At 44.6% G+C, this 26,501-nt stretch overlaps 2 protein-coding genes across 6 annotated transcripts in view; both read left to right on the plus strand.

Annotated features, from left to right (window-relative positions):
* The first annotated feature begins 33 nt into the window (after positions 1 to 33).
* Positions 34 to 7,369, plus strand: st6galnac2 (ST6 (alpha-N-acetyl-neuraminyl-2,3-beta-galactosyl-1,3)-N-acetylgalactosaminide alpha-2,6-sialyltransferase 2). The gene is made up of 9 exons (XM_071465955.1): positions 34 to 1,124; positions 1,729 to 1,810; positions 2,466 to 2,637; positions 3,006 to 3,159; positions 3,419 to 3,557; positions 3,646 to 3,749; positions 4,839 to 4,919; positions 5,047 to 5,149; positions 6,012 to 7,369. The coding sequence occupies exons 1-9, from the start codon at positions 1,021 to 1,023 to the stop codon at positions 6,189 to 6,191; spliced, it is 1,119 nt and encodes a 372-aa protein (XP_071322056.1). The 5' UTR covers positions 34 to 1,020; the 3' UTR covers positions 6,192 to 7,369.
* Positions 7,370 to 8,079: 710 nt separating this feature from the next.
* Positions 8,080 to 26,501, plus strand: part of LOC139611353 (caskin-2-like) — a 57,396-nt gene continuing 38,974 nt past the window's right edge. Inside the window, exons 1-2 of one of the 5 annotated variants that reach the window (XM_071465974.1) lie at positions 8,080 to 8,592; positions 11,230 to 11,685. In XM_071465974.1, the coding sequence (XP_071322075.1) occupies positions 11,592 to 11,685 (94 nt within the window). In that variant the 5' untranslated portion in view covers positions 8,080 to 8,592; positions 11,230 to 11,591. The remainder of the gene's footprint in view (positions 8,593 to 11,229; positions 11,686 to 26,501) is intronic. The other 4 variants (XM_071465964.1, XM_071465995.1, XM_071466004.1 and 1 more) reach the window with 4 other exon arrangements.

Raw genomic sequence — 26,501 nt, forward strand, 5'->3', positions numbered from 1 at the left:
GGTTAGCATTAGCTGCTGCTCTTGGAATGTAAAGGTTAGCATTAGCTGCTAATCTCTAAAGTTTGGACATCATCAGGTTAGCATTAGCTGCTAAATCTCTAAAGTCTGGACATTATGAGGTTAGCATTAGCTGCTAATCTCTAAAGTTTGGACATTATGAGGTTAGCATTAGCTGCTAAATTTCTAAAGTCTGGACATTATGAGGTTAGCATTAGCTGCTAATCTCTAAAGTCTGGACATTATGAGGTTAGCATTAGCTGCTAATCTCTAAAGTTTGGACATTATGAGGTTAGCATTAGCTGCTAATCTCTAAAGTCTGGACATTATGAGGTTAGCATTAGCTGCTAATCTCTAAAGTCTGGACATTATGAGGTTAGCATTAGCTGCTACTCTTGGAATGTAAAGGTTAGCATTAGCTGCTAACCTGTGGACATTTCAAGGCTAGCACTAAGCTTTATGTGCACAGTGCCAGTCAGTACAGTACTGCACTACTACAGTACTGTAGCAGTAGTAGTAGCAGTAGCAGTAGTAGTAGTAGTAGTAGTAGCAGTGGCGAAGCTATGAGACAGGAATCCAGCTGTTGCTGAAACATCCAAAGGCCCTGGCACCGCCCTGAAAATGACGTCACGGCAGGTAGGTTCGGTAAATGTTGTTCAGGGAATAATCTTGTAGTTTCTTCTTCCTCAGCGGACAAACAGGCTCCAGACAGGGGGGGGGGTTTCGCCTCCCGCCCCACGGGTGGAGCTGCTCTGTGGCCGTGTTCGTTTCCGGGTGCACAGGTGAGAGCGGACAGGTGGGGCACTGATTCACCGCCAGGAGATTTTAATCTGATCAAACCGCGGATATTTTCCTGTCACCTGACCCCCCCCCCCCCCCCCCCCCCCCCCCCCCTCCTCCTCCTCCCCCCGTGCTGCTGTGACATGGACTTTAGCCGCGGCGCCTCACCGGAGCTCACCTGAGCTCACCTGCCAGCAAGCTGCGGAAGAGGAAGTCGGTGTTTTTAAAGCTCCTGACGGGGAAATGAGAGCCTGCTCCATGAGATGTGTTTTCCTCCTGGCGGGAACCTTCACTTTCATTACGTGCTTAATTTTATTGGGACAGTACAGTGACGTCACACACGGCAGGTAGGTGTGCTGGTATCACGTGGTCAGGGTCAGTCACCTGTGCAGGGATCTTCATGTAGACATTACATTTACATTTACTCTTCTCCTGAGTTTCATCTGAAGTGTTGATCTCCATCAGAAGATCAATCTGTGGTTTAAGAACCAAAAACCATCTCAGTGCAGTTTTACATCTCTCTGCAGCTCTGGTAACTACAGGTGAGTCAGCCAATCAGAGGAGAGGACCTGAGTCATTCAGCTGAACAGAGCACCTCTGTTACTCATCTACCTGATGCTCAGGTGCTCACTGAGCTGGATTTACCAGCAGGCAGCAGCTGAAATAATCAGAGGCTTCAGTGATTAAACAGAAAGATTTTAATAAGTGATTAATTGTTTCTTAAATGTGAATTTTTGCTGTTTTTTAATTATAATTATTATATTTACAGACGGTAAACTCAACAGCTGATCAGGAAACAAGCAGTTTGTTCGCTCTGACTCCAGAGAATAATAAATGAAATAAGTTTATCCTCAAGTCTGTGAAAGAAAAAAACAAAGACAAAAAACAGACGAGTTGTGTGTGTGTGTGTGTGTGTGTGTGTGTGTGTGTGTGTGTGTGTTGTGATGTCAGTGAGCTGACAGCAGGTGGCAGCTTTGAGGATGAGGAGGACTGGAGCGTCTTCCCAACAGCTCCACAAGAGGAAGAGGAAGCTGTGAGTTTATCAGCTGCTTCGTCTCATCCAGCCGTTCAAACTTCCAATAATCTACAATAATAATAAAACTTTATTTCTATACCTCTGCTCTGGAGCTTTTGATCATATCCCACAGTCTTCCTCAAGAGATTGTTTGTTTGCTCAGTTGTCACAGAAATAATTTTTTAAAAACTTTTCTGGCTGTAAATTTCTTTCTCTTAGTTATAAACTGATTTACAGCAAATAATACATTAAATTAAATCCATCAAATTATAAAAACACATGGATAATACATTAAACCAGAAGAGAATATAAAACAGATGCTGTGTCATCATCAAGTTAAGTTTGTCTTATTATAATTATCATTATTATTATTATTATTATTATTATAACTGGATACCTACAGGTACAATACTTGGGAACAAAACAGAGGTTTGGGTAAAAACTGTTCTCTTATTGTGTAATTAAAGAGTAAAAGCGAGATTAACCACAGAAGAAGAAGAGTAATAACATGTTGACCTCAGATCTAAACACAGGGAGCTGCTGTAAACACGTGAGCAACCTTCACTAAACATCTTTAATCAGAATAAACATGTTGAGGTGATTTTATTTTGGCGGGCAGGTCTGAAGATCTTCGTGTCTGTGGTTTTACTTTGAAATCTGTTGCTGTCTGCAGGTTGAAGCTCCGTGTTCTCTGAGGAACGCAGTGAGGCACGACCCCCTCCTCAGGAACAGGTTCAGGTTCTCGGCCCCCGTCCTTCAGTGGGTGGGAAGTTTCTCCAAACCTGTGTGGGAACAGCTGAAGGACCAGGCGCCTCCATACGGATGGAAGGGACTTCCTGTCAACGGTACACTCCAGGGCCCCGGGCCCCCGTTTTACTAATGACTAGTTTAACTAAGACGAAGTTCTGTACCTGTTTTTCTTTATTGTGCATCAAATCTTTTCTCAGTCGTCTCCATGATCTCATCTAAAAATCTAGATTTTATATCAACATTGCTCATCATCAATCTCAGAAGAAGAAGCTGCACTACTGCAGGTTTGGGGTAGAGGACTTGTTACTATGACGACAGCTGCAGATGTATTTCATAGCATCTTTGAGAAGGAGGGAAATCCAGACTGAGTGTAGCTCAGTAGTTCACGTGTGAGAGCGGAGGAAACGGCGTCGTCCTCTGCAGCAGCAGGTCGATGACGTTGGTTTGATGTTGTTCTCTCCAGTCGTCAGCTCCGCCCTCTCCCTCCTCAACACCTCCCGTCTCTTCGACCGCGGCTCACCTGGCAGGTGTGTTCGCTGCGCTGTGGTGGGAAACGGAGGCATCCTGCGAGGGTCCGGACAGGGGAAGAACATCGACAGCCACGACTTTGTCTTCAGGTGAGGCTGAAGCCTCTGTGGTTTTTGGTGTCAGGTGTGTCCTGCTCTGTACTGGACTCAGACTCAGACTCAGGTTTGTGTCTCTGTGACTCTGGTTCAGTGTCTCTTCTTCTTTAAATATCTATTTTTTCCTTTATCTGATTTGAGTATTTCGTAGCTGCTGATTGAATTCTCTCCTCGTCTGTTTGGAAACGATCTTTGCTCTGATTGGCTGACACCACCATCAGTGATCAACATACTGTATTTCCCTGGTGTTCAGGATGAACGGAGCGGTGATCAGAGGTTTTGAACGAGATGTGGGGACGAAGATTTCCTTCTACGGTTTCACCACAAACACCATGAAGAACGCCCTCATCTTGTACCGAGGAGACGGCTTCACCAGAATCCCTCAGAGCGCGGTGAGAGGCGAGCCACAGCTCGCACACTCAAATCTCTCCTCGTCTGACCTCAGCTCTCTGCCTGTGTCTCCGTCTTCTTCTTCTGCAGGACATAAAGTACATCTTCATCCCGTCAGACCTCAGAGACTATGTGATGCTGGCAGCTGCTGCTCAGGGTCTGAGTGTCCGCTCAGGTGCAGATAAGGGGGACAGGTGAGTGGTGTAAATACTTAAACACTGGGAGCTGCGTACAGGTCAGAGTTTGGCCCAGTATTAAAGAACCAGTCATACACTGTGAACATGTTTATTTCTGCTGTAAAGTTGGACATTTGAACATGGGAGTGTATGGGGACTGAATCTAGTGGTCATTAGAGGAACTGCAGCTTTTAGCTTCATTTTTTTTAAAATTATTTTTTCTGGCTTTTTAGGCCTTTATTTTTTTATATGTACAGTGAGAGAGCGACAGGAAAGTTGGGGAGAGAGAGAGAGGGTTTACCCCAGGTTGCTGTGGTTAGGACTAAGCCTTAATGGTACGCATTCTACCAGGTGAACCCCCCCCGCCCAAATTTGTAGTTTTTTACTGACCAACAGTGAGTTTATGTTGTGGGACACTGAGTTCTTGTGTTGTGTGTAGTTTCCACTGCGGTACAACACCCACTATCATCGACTCAGCACAGAGGAATGATAACAGATTAATTTCTATTTCAGAGCAAAGATTTTATTTTATTTTTTATTATCTTATTGTTGAGCCCATTAAACCAGTGGTTCTCAAACTTTTCCACATCAGGGACCTAAACTGACACAAATGAGACCACAGCCCCACAACTGATCAGAGTTTAGATGTTTTATTACAGAAAGTGTTTAAACCCATGACCAACATAGTCACACACTCTGTCAGTGTGTTATTTATTGATGGAATTATACTGAGAATAAATTATTCCTCTTTTTTGCTGGGAATTCTCCTGAAGGACCCCTGAGGGTCCCTGGACCCTACTTTGAGAACCACAGCACTGAACCATGTAGAACAAAGCTGTGTATGTATTTTATTTTCAGTGGTAATTAATGAATCAGCCTGATGTCAGGTGAGATCAGTGGTCCTGTAACACGGGCTGCAGCCTGTGGAGGGAGGTGTTTCCCTAAAGATTCAGGAGGACTCTGTCCGTCGAGGCCTCTCAGCCTCTGTCTTGGCTTTTATTTTCACTCCTCACACTGGGAGTTGTTGTTGTTGTCGTTGTATTACATTTTTACATCACACTGATTTTACTGTTACTGTCATGATTTGTGTGTGTGTGTGTCCAACAGGCCCTGGAAGTATTTTGGTCACAAAGCAGCTGAGAGCTTCAAGATTCTCCACCCGGGTTTTATTTCCTACGTCACTCACAGGTGAAGGCCACGGTGACCAGTCAGGATTTCGTTGTGCGTCGGTTCTGAGAAATAAAAACTGATCTCAGTCACAGTTTGTTGTATTTTGTGCGCTGCTGAAACGTCTTTATGTTTTATTACTCCTCAGTTTCCTTCAGTCTCCTCTGCTGACCAACATCCGGACTCGTCACCTGTACATGCCGAGCACCGGGGCTCTGATGCTGCTGACGGCCCTGCACACCTGTGACCAGGTAACACACACACACACACACACACACACACACACACGCACACACTTACAATACTTCAGCCTAAATACGTTTCCTTCTTTACACTCACACAGAACTTCTGCTTGTAAGTGAGTATTTTTACAGCGTGGTGTTAGTACTTTTACTTAAGTAAAGGATCTGAATACTTGCTCCACAAGTAACAATAAATATCAAAGACATGTTTGAGGTCATTCAGACTCTGTCTCCATTACAGAGTGTGTCCACCAGAGGGTGCTGACATGTACAGGAGCTGCACTGAAAGATGTCCCATTAAAAAAAACAAATTCAACGGTGTTTTATCATAAATGTGTTTGTGATAATGTTAAACAATGAATATCAGATAACAGATCATCAGGTATGAATATTTACAGCAGCCTGGGATTTGTATCATAAATGGCTCATAAAAGTCAAATCTGAGCACACAGTCATAATACACATGTTTTTACATTCAGTGTAATATGAGTTTTGTGAGGATGTCCTTACAACTGATGTCTGTCAGGAAAAAATGTCCATAAATCTGCTTTGAAATCATAGAAAAGAAGACGCCCCCCAGAACTTCAGAACTTGCTTGTGAATCCTCATGTTTTTAGGTTGTCTTCAGTATCACAGTGATCCAGTGAGAGTTGTTTGTAGGTCCATGGCTGCGCTGCAAACAGGAGCTGCTAGTAACTACTTCTGCATATTTTTAATGGAGACAATCTGACAAAATGTAACAAATACTGTGTAAAATAGCTGGAAACACCAGCTTTGAGCCACAGTGTGTAAACAGTGGCTGTTTAAGCTCCAGATGCATAAAGTCCTCATCACCAGAAGGACTGAGGGACGTCCTGTTTGTGTCCTGCAGGTTTCCGCTTACGGCTTCATCACCAGGAACTTCGCCACGTTCTCGGATCATTACTACGACTCCGCGAGGAGGCCTCTGAGGTTCTTCGCCAACCATGACCTTCGGATGGAGAGCCGGCTGTGGGAGGGGCTGCACCTCCGCAGGGTCATCAGGTTGTACCAGAGGAGGGGAGGCAGCTGACGGAGGAGGTGGAGACGATAAATTCTCAGGGTGGCAGAGTGGAAGGAGCTCTGGTGTTTTTTATTTTTCATATCACCTCCTCAGCACGGCTCAACATCTCAACTTTTCATTGGTTCCTCATAAAAACCCATGTTGAGAACCCAGGAGCGCCATTTTAATTCCCCAAAGTTTCCAAACATCCCACATTTCCTGGCTGAATGTTTCTAGAACATTTTAATTTGATATGAAGTTTTCTTTTGATGCCATTTTGAACACAGTGAGTATCAGTTAATCATTATTTTATAGGTCTTTGATTTATATTGAATGATGCTGCGTGCTTTGTTGTATTTTTCTATAATAAGATGATAAATGTGATTTTCTTTTTGCACTGATATTTCAAGTAAATATTTTGATCATTTTATCTTTTTATCAAGTCTTTACTTCCATTGAAATATTATATTTGTGATGTAATAGTGAACAATTAAATCAAAATCAAACTATTTTAGTTACAGCTGTCAGTAAAATGTTTGTATATTGGTTCATCTTAAATGTGGTGAAGTCTCACAGAAAGGAAAAACATTAAAGCTATAATTTTACTTCAACAGCTCTGTGTAATCACGTGTCAGTTGCAAGACGAGAATTTTCTCCATCTCTGCAGCTGGATGAAGCTTTTTAGCCTCTTTTAGCTTTTAGTTTTGGTTTCAGAGCACATTTGATGTCGTTCTCGTTCTCAGCTGTTTTCAGAGAAACACCAACAACAGCCTCCGTCCTCCACCTGCTGAGCAGCAAACAGCACAGACTCGGTCACAGAGCAGCCGGTGGAGACCAAACACTGAGCTAAAAGAGCGGGAACGCTGGGCTGAGGTTCATCACATGACACAAACACCTCAACACGTGCTCTCGATGGGAACTGTTGGGTCTCGTTCTTCCTTAGACTTTATAGAGAAGGTCTTGACCTCCTCCGGTTGGAAAGTACCTTGAGATAACTTCTGTTGTGATTTGCCGCTATATAAATAAAAGTTGATTTGATTTGATTTGAACACATGAATCATCATGTTGAAACAGCTGGGTGTGGAAATAAGCAGCTGTCTGAGACGCACAAATGAGACACAACTGCTCTATAACTGATGATATGAGATAATGTTGTGTTTACAGCTTGTTGAAGTGGCGTTAAAGTCAATAAAGCAGCTTCAAGTGAAGTGTGAATGTGTGAAACTCGGATCCAGATCTGATGGTTAAAGATAATCAAATAAAGTAGCTACACTTTGTTACAGGGAAACAGATTAAATCCAGTGGGAGGGTCGACACTGATGCGTTAAGTTACCCAACAAGAGCCAGAAAATCACCGGAAAAGGGGAGATTTGTTCTTCAAAATAAAAGTACGGTCATTGTTGCATTTCTATGAGTTATTGATTAAAAGCGTGTCAAAACATTTATTTTAACACCGACAGCCATCCAATTAAATACTCAAACATTAGAGTAGCAGTTACCTGAACATAAATAACAGAAAAACAAAGGTAAAATTAAACAATGAAACATTGATAATTATTTACTGTCAGTGCAGCTTTTTGATTTCTGTATTTTAACTTATGCCACGAGTTGAAGAGTCTGGAGCATATTTTAACACAACTACATTATATTTTTAAAAGTTTGCTGTAATCACTAAATCCAACCATGAGAAAAGTTGTTAATCATAGTAATGTGAATTTAGATTTAGGCAGCTGCATGCCAGATTAAACCAGTACTGTTAAATATGTCTGAGGGTTAGATTGAACATGTACTTATAATAAAGTGGATTCAACATCCAAAAATCGTGTTTTTATTTAAAAAACATGTTCCATCAGTTGGATTCAGTTATCAGTTTATTTCACCATTTCAACTCTTTAGATTTGTATCAGTCTAAAACACTGGGCTGTCGCTCCTGCAAATGAACGTGAATGGATGATAGTGAGATGTGACCAGCTCTGTCTGGTGATGAATCTTTAACTGAAAGCTCCGGTGAGTGGTGAGATTAACTGTGGTTAAACGGTTTTATTTTGAAAGTCCTAGCCGGGTGTTCTGTGGTGTGTTCACGGCACCTTGACACCGTGCCCACATACTGGAGAATCCGGCGGAATAAATGTGGCATTCACGGCGCGGAGGGAAAAGCTGGAGCGACGCTGGGTCCCGAAGAGTCGGATAAAGTACTAAAGTCCTAAAAATACACACAATTCTTGTGTCGATTGTGCGTATGGAGTAAAATTATACTGTAATTCTCTTGGAAGCTAATACTCGTGGAATAAGATACTCAACAGAAACTCGATTTTCCCGGAATATCGACCCTCGGAACCGTTTGCCAGCGCCCGGAGTCTCCCCACAAACTGCCACCGTGGTCCGGTCACAGCCGGGGCTGAAAAGTTTCTGGCAGACGTGAATAACAAAGGTAAGTCCTGTGTGAGATGAGCTGCTTCTTTCTTCGGGTCTGGGTTCAGGCAAACGCTCCGTACAAGCGCCACAACTCGCCTCAGTACAAAGGTCGGAGCTGGTGGAGGTGACGGCTGCTCTCCGGCTGCTCTGCGGTCTGTTTACATGCCAGACTCCGGCGGCGATTTGCCAGTTTCCCCGGTGCGCACGGAACCGCACGGCGAGCTCCCTTCACATCTCTTTAACCTGGAGTCGGCTGTCAGGAAATGTGCTTAATATTATATCAATTATGACTTTTCTGTGTCTTTGGAAACAAGTCTTCAGTTCGGTGTACTTTAACATCGCAAAGCAAGACTTTTATGTCAGTAAAAAATCAAGTTAGGTTTGGCTCACAGTGCCTGCTAACTTGCGTCATCAGTGTGCTTAGGTTAAAACAATAACTCCAGTGAGAAAGGTTCAGCTGTACTTGTGTATTAAGTTATTCCGATTTGGAGACAGACTGTTATTTATTCAGGGAAAATTGGGTATTCAACTTAAATGTTTGTTTTATGTATTTGATTAACACGGAAATAAAAAAAATAGAAGATTTTTAAACGGAGGCTGGCATGACAACACCAAAATATCAAAAAGAAGGACACGTTTTGGAGTTTGTCAAGACAGAGCTTTTTGCATTATCCAAGCTTTAAATGTGGCTTGTAATTAAACAGCATAAATGCACCCAAACTGATTCTCAATCACAGACAGCATTGTTAAATCTGATAAAATACTGCGCCACTCTAAAATTTACCTCAGAGCAATAAATGTCAAAAGATTTTTGTTTGTGAGCAATAAAATGGTTTATTCTTTTCCACTTTGGACCTCTTCACTGAGTCTGAGGGTCCCTGCAGTGTCAAAGTGAAATTTATGAGTATTGTTCCTTTTGTCATGAATGCAGTGAGAATGCAGAATGCCTGAGGGAGGTGGAAGAGAAAGGGGGACATGATCGGTGTAAATGGGACTGACAGCTCTGCTTACGCCCTGTGCTCCTCTGTGGCTGCCTGGTTATGTAATGAAACAAGTTGTAACCAGGAAAACAAAGCAGAACTCAGAGCAGGGTGCTGGGCCAGACCAGTGTCTCTATATGGACTCTGTGATCCAGCAGCAAACACTCCCCAAAACACTCTGATTGTTTATATAGCAACACTATTTGTGAGGCCCGGTGCTGCAGCGATGATCATGTTTTCATGCAGGGATCAGGACTGTCAACAGTAATGTCAGTTAACTGCAGGAGAACTGGAGCAGAGATGAAGCTCTGAGTAACTCTGCCGACTTCTTCCTCATATATGTGAGAGTCATGCCTGGCCACTGGGCTGGAAGAGTTTAAGTAGCTGCTCTGGAGTTGAAATGAAGTCGATGCATGGCCAAAGTGAGCATATAATCTATCAGTGAGCCCTGAGGGGAGCAGCAGAGCAGGACAGCAGAGAGCCACACAGGGCTCAGCCTGCACGTCAGGTGATTTCATCTCCTCTCCTGCTTCAAAAATGCAAAATAAGTCCATGGAGTTCGGTGCGAAGCCCTGCACACACTCAACCCTGTGCAGCACGTTGGACTTCTCGTGCTGTGGCGAACTGGGCTCGGGAAGCTTCATCTATGTTTACACAGCAGAGGAAAACCCGCAAGTGGATCCTTCACGAGCTGTTTGTGTTTGAAGGTTTGGTGAACTGTAATTAAACTGTCCTCTCAGCTCCCAGCAGCCTAAACACTCCGTCACTGCGGTTTCACCACCTTCATCTCACCTGTGACAGGTGTGTGTGTGTGTGTGTGTGTGTGTGTGTGTGTGTGTGGTGAGGTCCATGTGCAGAACCCTGATGCTCGTATCCAGAGGACTCTGGACTCATGCAGGGTCAGCTGTGACTGACTGTGACCTGTGATCATTTCTGTGACATAAAAAGCTCGATGAGTAAAAACGAGCTCACATCACAGAGACACTAGTTACAGCCTTGAAATCTGTGAGCTGTGCTGCACATGTGCTCACATGTTAATACGGATGTGATTCAGTTTGTCTGTGTAATAAGAAGCAGAGGTAAATCAGCGTCTGGACCTCAGATGTGCTGTTCACTGTGACGTGAGACAGAGCGAAGCAGCGGCTTAGTTTTCTGTAAATCTGATGATTCCAGCTTCTTAATGGAGTGGATATTTTTGACTTTGTTGATCTGACAAAACAAGACAAGGAAATAATGATGAAAGTTTCTCACCGCTCTGCTGTTTCATAGATCAAATGATTCACTGATTAATCAAGAAACTAATCAGTGATGGAGATAATTGGTGGTTGCAGCAGGACGACAGAACTCAGGGATTAAATTTTAGATTTCTTCCCGTCCTCTCCCTCGGCTGCACGCGCTTCAAATGAGGTGTGCTTGTTTCGATGCAGGGGATCTCCCCGCTCATGCACCAACACTGCAGAGTCATTATCATATCGTCAGTGAGCTCTGACAGAGGCCTGACTCCAGACTGTGGCTGAGCTCTGAGGGGCTGTGCAGCCTGAGGGTTTGATAAGGATGAGGATGAGGATGAGGATGAGGATTCACGTGCAGCAGACAGGAGAGCCTGTGGTTTCCAGTCTGGAGTACTCTGATCGATGAACTGATCTGTTTTTCTCGTTTCTTTTCCCTCTCAGACTCTCAGTCCTGACCACATCGCCCCCCCCTCCCTTCCTCCTGTCAGGAGCTCTACAAACCTCCACCTCCCCGGCTGACCCTGGAAATAACGTCTCCCTCCAAAATAAAATCTGAAAGGAGGAAAGTCTGAGCAGGAAATTAAGCAGCAGAAGAGTTTTTCCATCTCTCCGGGCTCAGAGGAAATATCAGCGAGGACTCTTCACAGCTCGCGCCTCGGCCCGTTTCCTGGCCGTCAGCTGAGCGTCAGGGAGAGTCTCACCTGAGGCAGGTCCATGTCTCCGGCGCTCAGCATGAGGAGGCTCTGAGGAGGCGGCGGGATTTTAAAATCGAGCTGGTTCAAACGCGAAGGAGGCGCGGGAGCATGGGGAAGGAGCAGGACCTGCTGCAGGCGGTGAAGAGCGGAGACCTGCAGTCCACCCAGAAACTGCTGTCCAAGCTCAAAACCAACAGGACCAGTAAGTGTTACTGTGCTTCTTACACCTGTGGGCCTCACCTGTGGGCCTCACCTGTGGGCCAGAGGTGGAGGACGAGGTCTGAAGTCAGCTTTCGTTTAAAGTTTGGTATTAACTTGTGTGTTACAGGCCTTGGTTTACGCTTCACTCAGTGTGTAACAGTGGAACAAATATAAACTATAGATACTGGAACAAATATCTTTATTAACACAGCAACTGATAACAAACATGTTTCCCAGATCTGTTTCTGTGGGAAGGGAAATAAACTTAGTTTTAAATGAGGTGGGTTGTTAAGAATTGTGCAGAAACTCTCTGTGACATTTCCTTTACTGGTTTCCTGTTTGGAGCCATGTTTGTCTGGATTCTGTCCAGTTTGACCAGTTTAATAGTTCTGGATTTCTGGACTGGACTTTGGCCTGTTTGGTTTATTGACTGTCTGGTCTGATGTCATTGGTTGTCGCAGCTGTTTTCAGGTCAATACGGGATTGTTTATGTATTGAAAACTGTGATGAGAGTAAGGTTAAAGGTCAATATTTTAACTTCTCCAATGTTTTATTTTGAAGTGTTGATCTCTATCTGAAGATTTATTTGTGGTGGCTTCTCTCTGTTTTCTGAGTGATCCAGTAAAAATAAAGCAGATTTCAAGTAAACACTCAGAGAAACCAAATCCTGCAAGGTTGGATGGTGGGTCCAGGTGGGCGGGGCTTGGTGCATGTCTGAGAGTAGTGACTGTTTTGTTGTGACATCACAAAGTTCCAGAAGTCCTGACGGCTGGTTTTAAGGCTCAGTTTCTGAATACAGGCTGTGTGCATTTCTCTGTGGACTGAGGCTTTGATACTTTCACAGTATTAATATAGAACCTAGACCTGCTTTATAATCAGAAACACATGGAAATCTACCTTTATACCGGGACCTTTAAATACCTTTATACAACATGGGACCTTTAAAGTCGTGTAAGTGCTGATTTCCTGTGTCAGTCATTTATTTGACTGCTGGTAAATAATTACTCACCGTCGTCCTCGTGACCTCATTCTGAACTTTCATTTTCCTGCTTTTATGACTTATTATGGTTTTCAGAGGAGAGTGATGCTGCAGCCATGATGGTTTCACTTTCTTTTCCAAGTGAAACATTCAGGAGGAACGTGCAGTGTTTTGCTGCAGCTGAGTGATGCTGTGAGTCTTTATACCAGCTCTCACCTCACAGACCCGTCTGCTGTTATCAGCTGATGTAACAAACCTGCAGCCGGTGCCGCCTCAGACAGCAGGGAGGCGGAGGAGGCGGAGGAGGCGGCGTCCTGCTCAAACACCATTTTTGCTGAGTTTTGTCTCTGGCTGCCGTCACACCCACTGAAACTCTCCATCTAAATGCATGATGATGATGATAATGATCATCATCATGATAATGATGATGATCATGATGATGATGATGATGCCAGCTGAAACCAGCTTCCTGTCTGTTTGCTGCCTCCATGAATATTTAAACCTCCAGCCCACAGGTGGTTCATGACAGAGGAGAGACTGGTCCTACAGCTGCTCCCAGTGTTTTCAGTCAGTGTGTGGAGGCAACACAAGCACCACATTTAGATCCTGCTGTGTTTAAGTCTTGTGACTGTTACAGAGCTTTAAGATGAAGACGCAGATAAATGTGACAGAGGAGAGAACGAAGGGAGGAAAACTAATTGTTTAATTACAGTAAACAAGTCGCTCTGATCTCACTGTGGAGGGAAAGTGGGTTTTAAACATGTGTTGTTCGGACTTTCGGTCTGTGCAGGTGGATGTAGACGACAGTTACATCAGGTGGACCCTCTGACCTGGGACCGCCCACCACCTGAACTGGAGCTGGTCTGTGGTTGTTGTGTTCAGCAGTGACTCAGTTTATTTCTATACATATGTTGTAGTTTCTCGCCGTCCACAGGTGACGTCTCAAAGTGTTTTGTCTTGTTTACCGAGTAAAGATCACATGACATGTTTTTGTAGAATCACAGTCCTCGATCTGGAGAGCTGGTTCATGTGACTCTACGACACGAGGCTGCAGATCAGAACTGCTGTGTCCAGCTGGGGGGGGGGGGGGGGGGGGGGGGTGTAACACTCACAGAGGGGCTGGTTAACACAGACCGAACTTCTAAAGCTAAACTGCTATATAAACTTCTAATGAGGCTTTAATGACAATTCACCTGAAAAGCAGAACATGAACCATCATGATCGTCCTCTGTACGACCAGACGTTCCCGCTCTGACGGACCCTGTGTGTCACTGACTGAGGACGTAGCTGAAGAACATCTGTAAACAACCTCTTTGTATAGAAAGCAACCAAAGCTGCTGGAAAAGTCCCTTGAACGCAATGCGCTAATTAGCATATTTCATGATGTCATCACATCGTATTAGCATTCAGTCCAGCGTCAGTCGTTTTTTTAAAATGTCATTTTATGAAATAGAATAAAGGTTGATTTTGATGCTGTGGTGTTTTCCATCTGAATATTATAAAACGGAAACATGTGGATTTAATAAGATTCTGCTTCAGTATCCACAAACAAACTCTGACACTGAGCCTGAATGATCCAGTGATGTGGATATAATCAGATGGAAGTTAGACTCTCTCTCTCCCGCTCTCCCTCTCTCTCTCTGACTAATGCTGTGGCCTCTCTGCCTTTGTTTGCTGTTTGAGTGACCAAGGAAAGGGGCCGCTGAGGGCCCCGGGGCCGGCAGGAGGTCAGCCTTTATCAGGCAGATAACCTCTCACCTGTCACAGGGCCGTCCACGTGGTCGGCGTCCAGGGTCATCTCTGACCTCTGACCTCTGAGGATAAATGAAGGAGTGTGAGGAGGTGAAGAGTGTGGTCCACTCCTCAGCTTCTGAGACTGAGCGTCCTCAAGGTCTTTAACGCGCCGCAGACCTCGGCCTACGCTGTCAGTGTGGAAGTTGATGTTAATATGTAAATGCTGGTGGACGGGCTCCTCAGCCAGCTGACAGGCCTGTCCTCCTCCCTGAGGGACTTCCTGCAGACTGTCACATTACACCCACCTATTGTTCTCCACCTCAACACGCCCAATCCATCACCTTTATGTTACACAAGAGCTTTGAGAGGCAGCCAATCAGATGTTGAGGATCAGGGACAGAAATGAACAGATGAGACGGTGACGGTGTCTCTGCCGTGATTTTTGAGGGACTCCTCACATCTGGTGCTTCAGTGTCGGGCCCCGCGTCCAACTGCTATCACCCAAATCACAAGGAGCCCCCAGATGGTGCTCAACCAGGATTAGAAGGAATTATAGAGCTGGGGAGGGAAGGACGGAGGACGGGGGGTCCAGCTTTGTTTATCAGATGCTGTGGAATCTCATTCTCATAGCTCTGCTGTTTACAGTCAGCTCTCTGTGACTGACCTGCGCTATTGAATTAGAGGTGAACTAATGTGATAAACTCGCTTTACTTCTTCTTCTGTGAAAAACATTTGTTTGGAACTTTTAACTCTCACTAAAAAAAAAGTCAAAGCTTCGTTTCATTGCTCCTGAATTCTCACGGACTTTTCCAGGAAGTTTCCTTTTCATACAGTTTCTGTGAATCCTTAAAAAAATTAGATTTACAGAATTTAAGGCTACAAAAGGGATTAAAGATCTCAGCTTTGGGGCTTCTTCCTAAACGCCGACGGTTTGACTCATCAGTCGAGATGACGCCCGGTCACAGTTTAATCGTTTCACTTTCTTAAATCTCTGTTGTCTCAAAATGACCAAACTGCAGTTTAAAACCAGCTGGACACACAGACTTTCATGCACTGTTGTGAAAATTTGAATTGTGCTGTTGAGGACATTTAAAGAGATGATGTTGTTATGATGCATCAGTCTCATTTAAATGTCCACGTCTGTGCAGAAAACCCACTGAACTCCCCTCATGCTCACACACAGGGAGGGAGGGTACACCTGGGACAACATGGTAGTTTACTGTGCAGCAGATGTTTGATCAGTCACTGCTCAGTGACCCTCTGACTTCTTCTAACATTGCATCGTATTTATCTTTTGGAAAAATGGATGCAGGGACAGTTTCCTAATTTAAATTCACTGCCTCAGACCGTGGTGGGTTTGAAACATTTAAACCGCAGACAAAGGGACAGTCACATCTCCATCTGTCTGTCCTCACAGACGTGTGCCAGGAGGCTGATTATTGAACCGCTGGAGACATGTTTGGTGTTGGAGCTCATCAGTGTCCCATTATCAGAGTCTCGTAAACCTGTCGTCCCTCGATGAAAAGCCGGCCGTTGGGAACCGAAACAAAACAGCGAGCAGCGTGTTAGAGTCCCTGCTAAAGGGGGAGGGGGTCCAACACCCCCGACTTCTACTCTGGATGTCGGCTTTCTCTCCACACTATCGCTCAGACTGAATCCATCTCATGTTTTATTCATGAGTTTGGGTTTAAACTTGGCTCAGCCAATCAGCTCCTCCCTCTGTTGAGCGCTGCAGCAGAAATCCTCCGTCACCTCCAAGACTCCTCACCTGTCCTGCTTTTATGGATCCGTATTTATCAAGAGAAGGAGAGAGAGAGCAAACACACCTGTTTAATAAACACTCAGCTGTTCCTGTGGAGACCGATGTCCTCACAGTGTGATCAAGATAGAAAAAGACATTATAAAAGAGATTTAGATCAAATTTCTGCAGAGATGTGATATAATAAATGTGATATTTGAGAGGTTTGTTCATATTGTTATTACAGAAAGTTGAAGACTTTTCACTGCTTCACTCGTACGTTGTATCTCAGCATGTGACAAATAAATCTTTGAATTGCTGTTAAGTTGCAGCTCAAACATAAAATACAATAATTTCATTATATGTCATTAAGAAACACCTGGTACATAAAATACAATAATATATTATAAAAACGCCTTAGATATAAAATACAGTAACACAATTAATCAGCCCCATCTATGATTGGATCTTTGCTTGGCACTGAATAATAAATAAATTGTTTAGCTCAAATAATGAAAGAATGAAATCATCATAAAGCTGCACAAAGTTTAAAGTTTTGACTTTAACTTTCTCTGGGAAGGACGGAGACTCTGACAGACTCAGACCCAGATTTGCAAATGTCTGTCTTTCTCCAGAAAATCATTTACTGCAAAGGTTTTTGTGCGCAGCGCTTGGTGCTCGCTGTCAAAGTCTCGGTTTTCCTGCTGACAAATGTGGAATAACTGAGTCACTTGTCGTGCTTCATATTTAAGTGGAGAAAATTCAGAGATTCACACCCGTCACTGCTCCATTCACACTCTGAAGAAAACCCAGAAACAGGATGTTTCCTTTACAGAGTGTGGACTCTGCTCTGTGCAGAGGTCAAGCAAATACAGAAGACTGTTTGTTCAGTCACGTCTTACTCTGCTGAAGTTTAGTGGGACGCTGCTTGCTCTGCTTCCGGCCTCATCGCAGAAAACCAAACTATAAACCGAGAGGATGATGAGGAGGGAGACAGGTTTGAGGGAAAGTGTTAAAACCTTTCAGACGGTGCAGAAACTGTCAGAGCTGATGGTGTTTGTCTGTCAGCTCTAATGCTGGGGTGTTAAATCTTTAATTGGTCCACTAAACAGACAGGAGGCCTATAGGCTGTAACATACCTCCAAGAGGGGAAACAAAGCTCCTGTGTGTGCTGGGACTCAGGGGCCCCTCAGGACCTCTGGCTCTTGGTTCTGGCTCTGACCCTGATAAACGGGAAGGAGACGGAAACGGAAAAAGGCCGAATTTGAGTTTTTCCGTCACTTCTTTATGACGCAGTAGAAAAAATAACGTTGGTGCAGTGGAGTGTGTGTGGTCAGTCATAGAAGTAAGACCTGTGTTATAGAAGTCACCAAATTCAGCAAATAGTCAGACTTGGACAATTCAGGATCTAGGACTCATTGACCTGGAGTCACCAGGAAGTCACGAGCATCAGGAGCATCTGATCCTCGGACCACGAGGACTGGTGAGTCCACGTCTGCTCAAAGAAGATTCATCATGGATCATTTTGCACCTTGTTGTGTCTATCAGTTTAAACGCTGTTTGCTCAAAACCTAAAAGGTTAGAAAGCAGACAGTTAATCTAGTAGATCGTTGGATCCAGAGCTGAAACTATTAGTTGATTAAAGATACCAAATGTTCCCTGGTTCCATCGTCTCCAACGTGTTGACTTGTTGGGGTTTGGACTCTTTGTGATGTCATTGTGGACTCTCAGAAGTTGTAAAAGGTTTTGTGACAGTGAAAAGAGAAAATGATAACTGATGGAGGGTTGAGCTGATTGATGATGATCAGAACTGATATTTTATTTCATATTTTATGCTTTTGCCAAACTCAAGACGATGTTTGTCTTGTTTCCTATTAATGTATCAACTTCTAATTATTATGATGAGTGGTAGTATTATTAAATTAGGATTAATTTGTTCTTCCATGGTTTTACGTCGGCGTCCCCCGACATATAGATCGATCATATCGGGTATTGACGACGATGGAACGATCGCCCAACTCTAAACTGATACAGGCATCATTAATGAAAGTGATTGTAAGTTGCACTGAGCCAGTTCTGTGAAATACACAACACATCTCTTTTATTTACTGTAGCTGCATGTTGGGTCATTTGAAATGAATGAATGAAGAATAAATGAATGAATCTTTCCCCTCTCTGGTTTGTGGGAGTGTGTGTTCCCTCTCTGTCGTTGCACAACAGTGTTGTGTGAGAAGCTCATTGCCTCCTGCAGCTGTGTTGCTCCTACATATCAGCTCAGTCAGGAGTTGTCTCCTTAGTGATGAAGCTGGTGAAATACTTTTGCTCCTAAGTCTAAAAGATGAGCCACAAACTCTTCCTCTGATGATATTCGCCCCGTCAGGACTGATTTCCTCCTCTGACTCTGAGCTAAATGAATTAACTGGTGTGGGATCTGTAAATACTTCAGCCTGTGGGACGTCTGCTGAACTGCTGTTGAACCGATGCTGTCATGTTGATGGTTATCAGCCTCCTTGTTTTCCCTCATAAACACCTTCTCCAATATAATGAGACTGGTCCCGTCCCGAGCCGCTGGCCTGTGAGCGCGCTCAGAGCAGGCAGGAAACACGGCCTCGCCTCACTTTCTACAGCGGCCTTGAGATGAAAAAAAAAAAAAAAAAAAAAAAGACAATAATGAATGTAGTTGGAGGCGATGTCCTGTGTGTGTTGTGTGGATTGTGTAGTGGGACGCAGTGTGTGCAGCAGACTAATGGCTGCTGCAGTTATGTAACGGATGTTCTGCACCAGGCTTCTCTTTTGTAAGCTTCAAAGTCTTTGTATCTGTGCAGCTCAGAGGTCACATGACTGAGCGACTGTGACGTTACGAGATGTGACTGTTACATTAAACAACACTGAAGTGTCTCAAGCCCCGACAGTCAGAGGCCAAACACCTGGAACGAGGCGGCAGCTGCGTCACTGCTGCTGCTCAGGTTCGGTTTAGTGACAACATTTAAATACAACACTTGTTCTTGTTTTCGTCTTCTGTCTTCGTCCCTGGTGTTTTCACAGACCTCCAGACTGACACCCAGTATCTGACGACAACGTGACGTCAAGAAGACGTCGGACTTTGATGTCGGGCGTACGTTAAATGGATGGTGACGTTTAGCAGACGTTGGGTTTTGCTCACGATTAGACTGAAGAGTGACGTCAGTATTTTACGTATCTGTCCAGATGACATCGGCATGAGACGTTCGGAACACGTTGGATTTAAGTTACTAAACAACAGAACCTCAACAAAATATCATCATCATGTGTCGTCACTGTTCTATCTCAAATTGTCGTTGTCCTAAATATCGTCTCACGGCGTTGGTGCCCAGCCGCCATATTGGAAAACAAGAGCGTTGAATCATACGAGGAAGTAACAGACACCGAGAAACATCTCAGCAGCTCACGTCAGGCTGTTACATCATATAGTGAGGAAATAATTAATGATCTAAAGAGAAAATATTTCTGTCTACATTTTCTTCGTACCCCTCCGCGGCGGCAACAGTCAGGGGTCGTGTCCTTCGTCCCATTCTCATGAATGCCATATCTAGCAACGATTTGAGGGAACGTCTTCAAATGTGGAACAAACATTCATTAGATCTCAAGGATGAACTGATGAGGTCACTGAGGTCAAAGGTCAAGGTCACTGTGACCTCACAAAACATGTGCACTTATAACGCAATTTACCTCAAGTGTCTATGAGGATAAAATGAATGTTGACATTTTATATCCAAAAGGTCGAAGGTCAACTTCTCTGTGACATCATAATGTTCTGCAAAAAACACTCCTGGTCATTATTCAACACTGTAACTCAGGAAGTGGAGACTGTGACCATGTTTTCTGTGACCTGACTGGTTGGCGGAGGAAACGACCACGAGCAGCTGATTCTAGTTTGTTTGTTTTGTTCATCGAAACAAAAGGTGCAACAATGATGTGTTTGTTTTAAAACCTCCTGGGTTTCAGGGTCTGTGAGAGTCTGCAGCCGTCTCTCTGTCGTCTGGGAGAATAAACTGAATATAGTCAGTTTACTTTAGTTTCAGTAGAAGAAAGATCTGTGGTTGTAAAATGATCAGAATCAATAACCTGACGTCGGGGAGGTCACACAAAGACACAAAGTGCATCTGAAGTCGCAGAGGAAGTCAAACATTTAGCTCACAGATGTAAATTGTGGCTCATTTGTAAATATTTTCTCCACATGAACAAACTTAAATTTCCCATCAACAAACATGTATCTGAAGCAGCTGCTGAGGCAGATCCTCTGCTCCTGTCGGTGTAAAGAGCTCCAGTCCGGCTCGTATCTGCCTCTGTGATCGGGCTCCGACTGCGTGTGAAGAACATGTCCCACCGCTGAGCATGACAGGAATTCAGAGAACACTAATTTGGGTCAGAACTGTGGTAAGATGCTAAAAATGGGTTTATTTCACTCTGAGACTTTGGCTGCTGCGTGTTTCAGTGCGTCTGTCCGGGCCTGTTTACTCTGACACCTTCAGACCAACAGAGCAGCTCAGTCTGAGGCTCAGAAGAGGCCAACAGCTCAGCATGACGTCTGACTCGCAGCTGAAAGTTTCAGTTATTTTTTTTTTTTTTCCCAAAATCCCCAGAGTTGTATCTGTGCCAACCATTGTCAGAGCCGCGGAGTGAATTTGAATGCAGAGGGGAGCGCTGAGGCGGTGATGTCACGGTGTTGGTATGTGGACCCCATAGCAATACCTTCGATCCCCCTCTCTGAGGCTGGAATTTGACTCCAGTGAAACGCAGGGTACTCAACGTTTTCCTGAGGTTTTCAGCCGATGACAAAGAGGCAGAGGAGAGCGAGGCCTCGCGGGTGCTGCGGCGCTGCCAGCACACTCTCGCTGCTCTTTTCCCGGCGAAGCTTTAAGACGACTTCAAACAGAGTCTCACTGAGAAAGTGCTGCAGTCTTTGTGGAAAAGTGGAGCTGCAGTGCAGAGAAGACAGAGCTTGGCACCTGATTTAGGTTTAGTTTGAAATCACGTTTTCACCAGGGTTTTTTTTTTGTTGTGTGTATTTTGAAGCCTTTGTGTTGTTTTGTGTTACAGTGATTACAGGTGTTTTCTTGTCTGTCTCAGTTAATGGAATAATTGCCTTTTTCATTGCAGATATCTGCTAACTGCACCTTTAAATATGAGAATTGAATGCATTTCTGTGCCAGATATTACAGTAAATTAAAGCTCCACACAGTCTAAAGGTAGATGTCCATGTGTTTGTGATTATAAAGCAGGTCTAGGTTCTATATTAATACTGTGAAAGTATCAAAGCCTCAGTCCACAGAGAAATGCACACAGCCTGTATTCAGAAACTGAGCCTTAAAACCAGCCGTCAGGACTTCTGGAACTTTGTGATGTCACAACAAAGCAGCCACCACTCTCAGCCATGCCCCAAGCCCCGCCCACCTGGACCCACCATCCAACCTTACGGGATTTGGTTTCTCTGAGTGTTTACCTGAAATCTGCTATATTTTATATTTTATTGGATCACTCAGAAAACAGTCAGCCAATCAGAAGAAAGACTTAGCTCCTCTCTTCTGATTGGCTGACTGACCTGTTGTTACCCGAGCTCCAGAGAGAAGCCTGAGAGAGGAGATGTAAAACTACACTGAGATGGTTTTTGGTTCTTCAAACCACAAATATATCTTCTGATGGAGATCAACACTTCAGATAAAACACAGGAGAAGAGTAAAATATGGAGCTTTAATTGTGAAACTGTTGCTCTGGTGAACATCTAGAGGACGGTGACTTGTTCTCTCTGTGGATGGGTGGAGGTAACGAATGCCGCCTCCTCTCAGTGCAGCTGTGTGTGATCTCTCTCTGCTGTCGTTAATGTGTCACCTTATCTCTGTTACTGTAAGTGGAGGCTTGATCTGCCGCACCCATGCTGAGCACCAGGCAGGCATGCCCGGTCACATGTCGGAGGCTGCCGGAGGGGAGGGGGGCTGAGGGGGTGGGTGGGGCCTGGGTACTATGATTGTCTAGAAAGATGGAGGTTTGTCTGTGAGGAAAAGTCCATTATGAGCAGAGGAACGGGTGTGGAGCTGAGCTCACATCCCTCTGAACAATGTGTGTGGAGTGTGGATCCGTCTCTTGTTTTAGGTTCAGATAGAAACAGGAACAAGAAACACACACATGTCACTCCACCCTGAGACGCTGCAGTGGGAAAACAGCACTGAGAGGCCTCAGAGTGGAGACGGCCTCCGTCAGTGGAGGCTCCAATAAAAAAAATGCAGTCACAGTGTAATAAAAATAAAAACATCTGCAGCTTTCTTTTCTTTTCTGATTGTTTACTTTTCTCTGCACCAACCGTGTTGATGCTCAGCCCCCGGACCTGCAGGGTGAGGGTGGTGGTTCCTGCTCCATCAGGTCTGACCCGTCCGTTCATTCGTCAGGAGTCTAAATGAGCTGAGTCTCCTCATTAACAAGCTGGTGTCACAATGTGGATATTTACTGTCCGTCCACTGAGCACACAGACGCTGCCGCCGCACCGTCAGCTGTCCGTTAGCTCCCGTCAGGTGGTGCCCCACAGTCAGACATGTTCATCAGGTCTGTCTCCCTGCTGTCCTCTCCTGTCCCCCCCGTCCCGTTTCCACAGCAGAGTGTGAATGAGGCTGTGACCTCTGACTCCTCATTAGCCTCTGTCTGACCAGGGAGAGTGAAAACAGTGGAGTCATGAACCTGCAGGAGATCAGGCACAGGTTCCTCTCCTCCGCTCCTCCGCTCCTCCTCTCCTCTCTTGTGTTCAGTGAGTCTCACGTCTGCCAGCTGTGGTCACACTACCTCTGGATGATTCAGAGGGAAATAAGACATGTCTCTTTTTTCTCTTTATCTTATTTATGAGGAGTTAAAAACTGAAAGTGTGAGCAGTGGATTGACAGAAGAATCAAAACATCTGATAAATGATTCATGCTTTGGTGTTTGGTCCCAGTCTCCTCAGTGTGAGACTGTGTTTCTCTGTCGCAGCAAACTGAATGACTTTGTGTTCTGGACGTTTGATTGGAGAAAACGAGGCATGTGGTGATTTCTGTTCTGCCTTTTTACTGTTTTGTGAACTTTTTACGTTAATGCCGAGATGCTACAGAGCCAACAGTTTACAGAAAATCCTTTATACCAAATGTAATAACTTTGAGTTTGTAAGCATCATTCACACATGAATCATGTTATTGTTCTCTGCTCTGGACATGTTGTGCTTATTTATTATTGTGAAATACACTGATGTGCTTTAAAGCTCCATATTTTAACTTCTCCTGTGTTTTATCTGAACTGTTGATCTCCATCAGAAGATATATTTGTGGTCTTAAGAACCAAAAACCATCTCAGTGTAGTTTTACATCTCCTCTCTCAGGCTTCTCTCTGGAGCTCTAGTAACAACAAGTCAGTCAGCCAATCAGAAGAGAGGATCTGAGCCAATGAGAGGAGAGGCTCTGACCCAGCAGGGATGTCTTCTCCCTCTCCTCTTCTTTCTCTCTTTCTGAAGTTAAACTCCTCGTTCGCGGCTCCTTTATCTGCACCACAGCTTCCTTCACCCTCACCCTGGAACCTCTGGGTCCTGGTCTGCAGCTGGGGGCCGAGGCTGATTCTCCTCAGGGGGACCGGACTCTGCTGGTCTGCCCTGCAGCTGCTGGGCCTTGTCAGCCCAGACCTCAGATCAAAGTCCTCCTCCTCTTCCTGACCTGAACCATGTCACGATTGTGTCCGTTGGTTAAGATGTGTGACAGGCTGCACAATGCACGCACAGGATACAACACACAATACACAGCACATTAAAGTCTGCTGTTACCTCTGAAGGAACCTGCATCTGGTTCCTCCCATAACCTCAGCGTCAGGACCCTGATAAGTCTCTGGTTCCAGGCTCCTCTTGTGTTTGAAAACTGAGACGTTTCAGGAATCTGTCACAACAAAAACAGAACTGGACCTGCAGGTCCAGATGTGTCTCCAGCCGTAAGTCAGTAAATCTAAATAGACAGTTTACTAAGAAATATCTGAGATTTCAAGAATAAAGAAGAAAAAAAAGAAATAATATGAAAAAAATCATTTTGTTTTGTAAAATAAAGTTGAACTTGACCTACAGTAACCTTTGTCATTATACTTCTCTTCTAACATACTTAGATACTAAAGGTTGACTGTTCCTTTTTGTTGACTCTAAGGCAGGAAGGTTGAGCCTTTATTCCGTCTCGCCAACGAGACCATCCTGTAACAAACCAGCCCACAGGTCGTCTGTCAGCAGGTTACTATGACCCATAGTTAGGTTTTGTTGCTAGGCGACATCTAGTGGCCGTAGTAATGATGACAGGAGCAAAGGGAAAAGTGCGGTGACGTAGTTTATAGAGCGACAAAGTCCACGTCAGGAGGAGGTTGGGGTGGATGGATGAATATGACCCAGGAGAGCGGTGTTCGATTCCCATGTGAAAGCAGCAGTTTATGTTGTTTCTATTATTCATAATCATTCATTGGTGTTATTGTAACCATGACAACAAAGATCGTCTAATGTTGAGAAAGTACTGAAATCACCATCTTTTCCTAAACCTAACCAAGCCATGACTATAGGGTGCACTGCTTTTGGTACAGTCCATGTGTTTATTGTCGTAACCATGACAACCAAGGTCCAGTACGCCTGCCACCATAGGGACACTATTTCAGGAGACACTGTTATGAGTCGTGGAGGGAAAGATGGAAAGATTTTAAAGTAGAAATATTTTCAGAATAAAGTTGTAATAACTTTACTAAAGTTAAAGCTACATAAATAATTTTCTCAGAAAGCTTTTATTTTATAATATCATGACTTTTTGTCTTAGTATTATGTCTTTATTCTTGAAATATTATGATTATTCATGTTAAAATTACAACTTTTTAAATTATTTTTTGGGGGCTTTTTATGCCTTTATTATAGCTTAGTGGAGACTGACCAGAAAGGGGGTAGAGAGAGGGGAATGACATGCAGGAAAGAGTCGGACCGGTCGGGAGTGGAACCGGTGGCTAAGAGCGTCTTGCGCTCAACATGGTACGCGCCCTAACCACTCGACTACCGGGCCGCCCCCAAATTACAACTTTTATCCTGTAACATCACGACTTCTTTCTCACACTGACGACTTCACGTGAAAATGTTCTGACTTTATTCTGGATGTTTCCAGTGACTCACACACGACAAACTGACTGAAAATAGAAACAGAAAACCCAGATATGAAACGTGTACCTGAGGCAGATGTAACGACATCAACAGCTGCACAACAGCGTGAAGTCTGCTGCCATGAACACGTCGTGTGTGGAGCCTGTAAAGTGGATCTGTTAATGAGCAGCAGGAGAAGTGTGTGTGTGTGTGTCATGGAAGCGTTGAGCTGTAACCTGGCCGTGACTCGGTGTCGGAGGAAGAGGAGGGAGGGTGGTGGTGGTGGTGAGGGGGGGTTATTTTGTGTTGATGGAGGCTCTCGAGGCGTGGAGCAGCTCTCAGAAACAAAGCAAGGACTCGGAGCTGGGCCCCTTCTACACTTCCTTTCCCAACACTATTGTTCCACAGAGCGGGAGGCAGAGCAGACCCCAACCCCCACCTTCCCACCCTCCCACCCCCACCCTGAAGGAAACATCAATTCACTAAGTGACAGAGTGAGAGAGAAGAGAGGACACAGACTGATGAGGTCGAACCTCCTCTCACTTTCTACTTGAGGTTTAAGTTCAGGAAACATCTGAACAGCCACTGGATGTTTGTTCAGGCGTTCCTCTCAAATCTCCAGGTTTTAGACTCTAAATCTGACAAAAAGTAATTATTCAAGGACGTCACGTTGGGTGGTCGTTGTTCGGACCAAACAAGACATTTGAACAATTAATTACAGTCAATTCAAAGAGATGATGATCTGCAGATTGATCAATAATGGAAATAATCATTAGTCACAGGACAACAACAAACCGCCAGCGGCTGAGCCCGGCGCCTCACTGCTGCCGAGTTAAAACCACATTTATCAGCTGAGGAAAAACTTGGCTGATAACACCCACGTCACGCACACACAGCAGAGCTGATAAGGCCGGCCTCATTCCTCCATCACCGTCCTAACTCGAGCTGAACCTCCACCATCTCTGAGCAACACCACCCAACGCTCCGCTGGCTCCACAGGAATGTAAACAACACGTCTGCCACTTCCACCGGGCGTCGCCTCCTGTATCTGACATCTTTTTTAACGGGACGTAAAGTTTAAGACAGAGATTAAGTGGAGTGAAACCAGAGGCCCTGCTCCGTCCGTCCTGCCCGTCTGGAGGTTTTGGCAGGAGGAGGAGGAGGAGAAGGAGCGATGTGGCGTGGAAATCCAGAAGCCCCAACACACAAATACACTCACTGCCAGAGCCA

This window comes from Trachinotus anak, unplaced genomic scaffold, assembly GCF_046630095.1.
Source record: "Trachinotus anak isolate AG129_WGS33_773 ecotype Australia unplaced genomic scaffold, CSIRO_AGI_Tana_v1 ptg000003l, whole genome shotgun sequence".
In the NCBI taxonomy this organism is placed as follows: domain Eukaryota; kingdom Metazoa; phylum Chordata; class Actinopteri; order Carangiformes; family Carangidae; genus Trachinotus; species Trachinotus anak.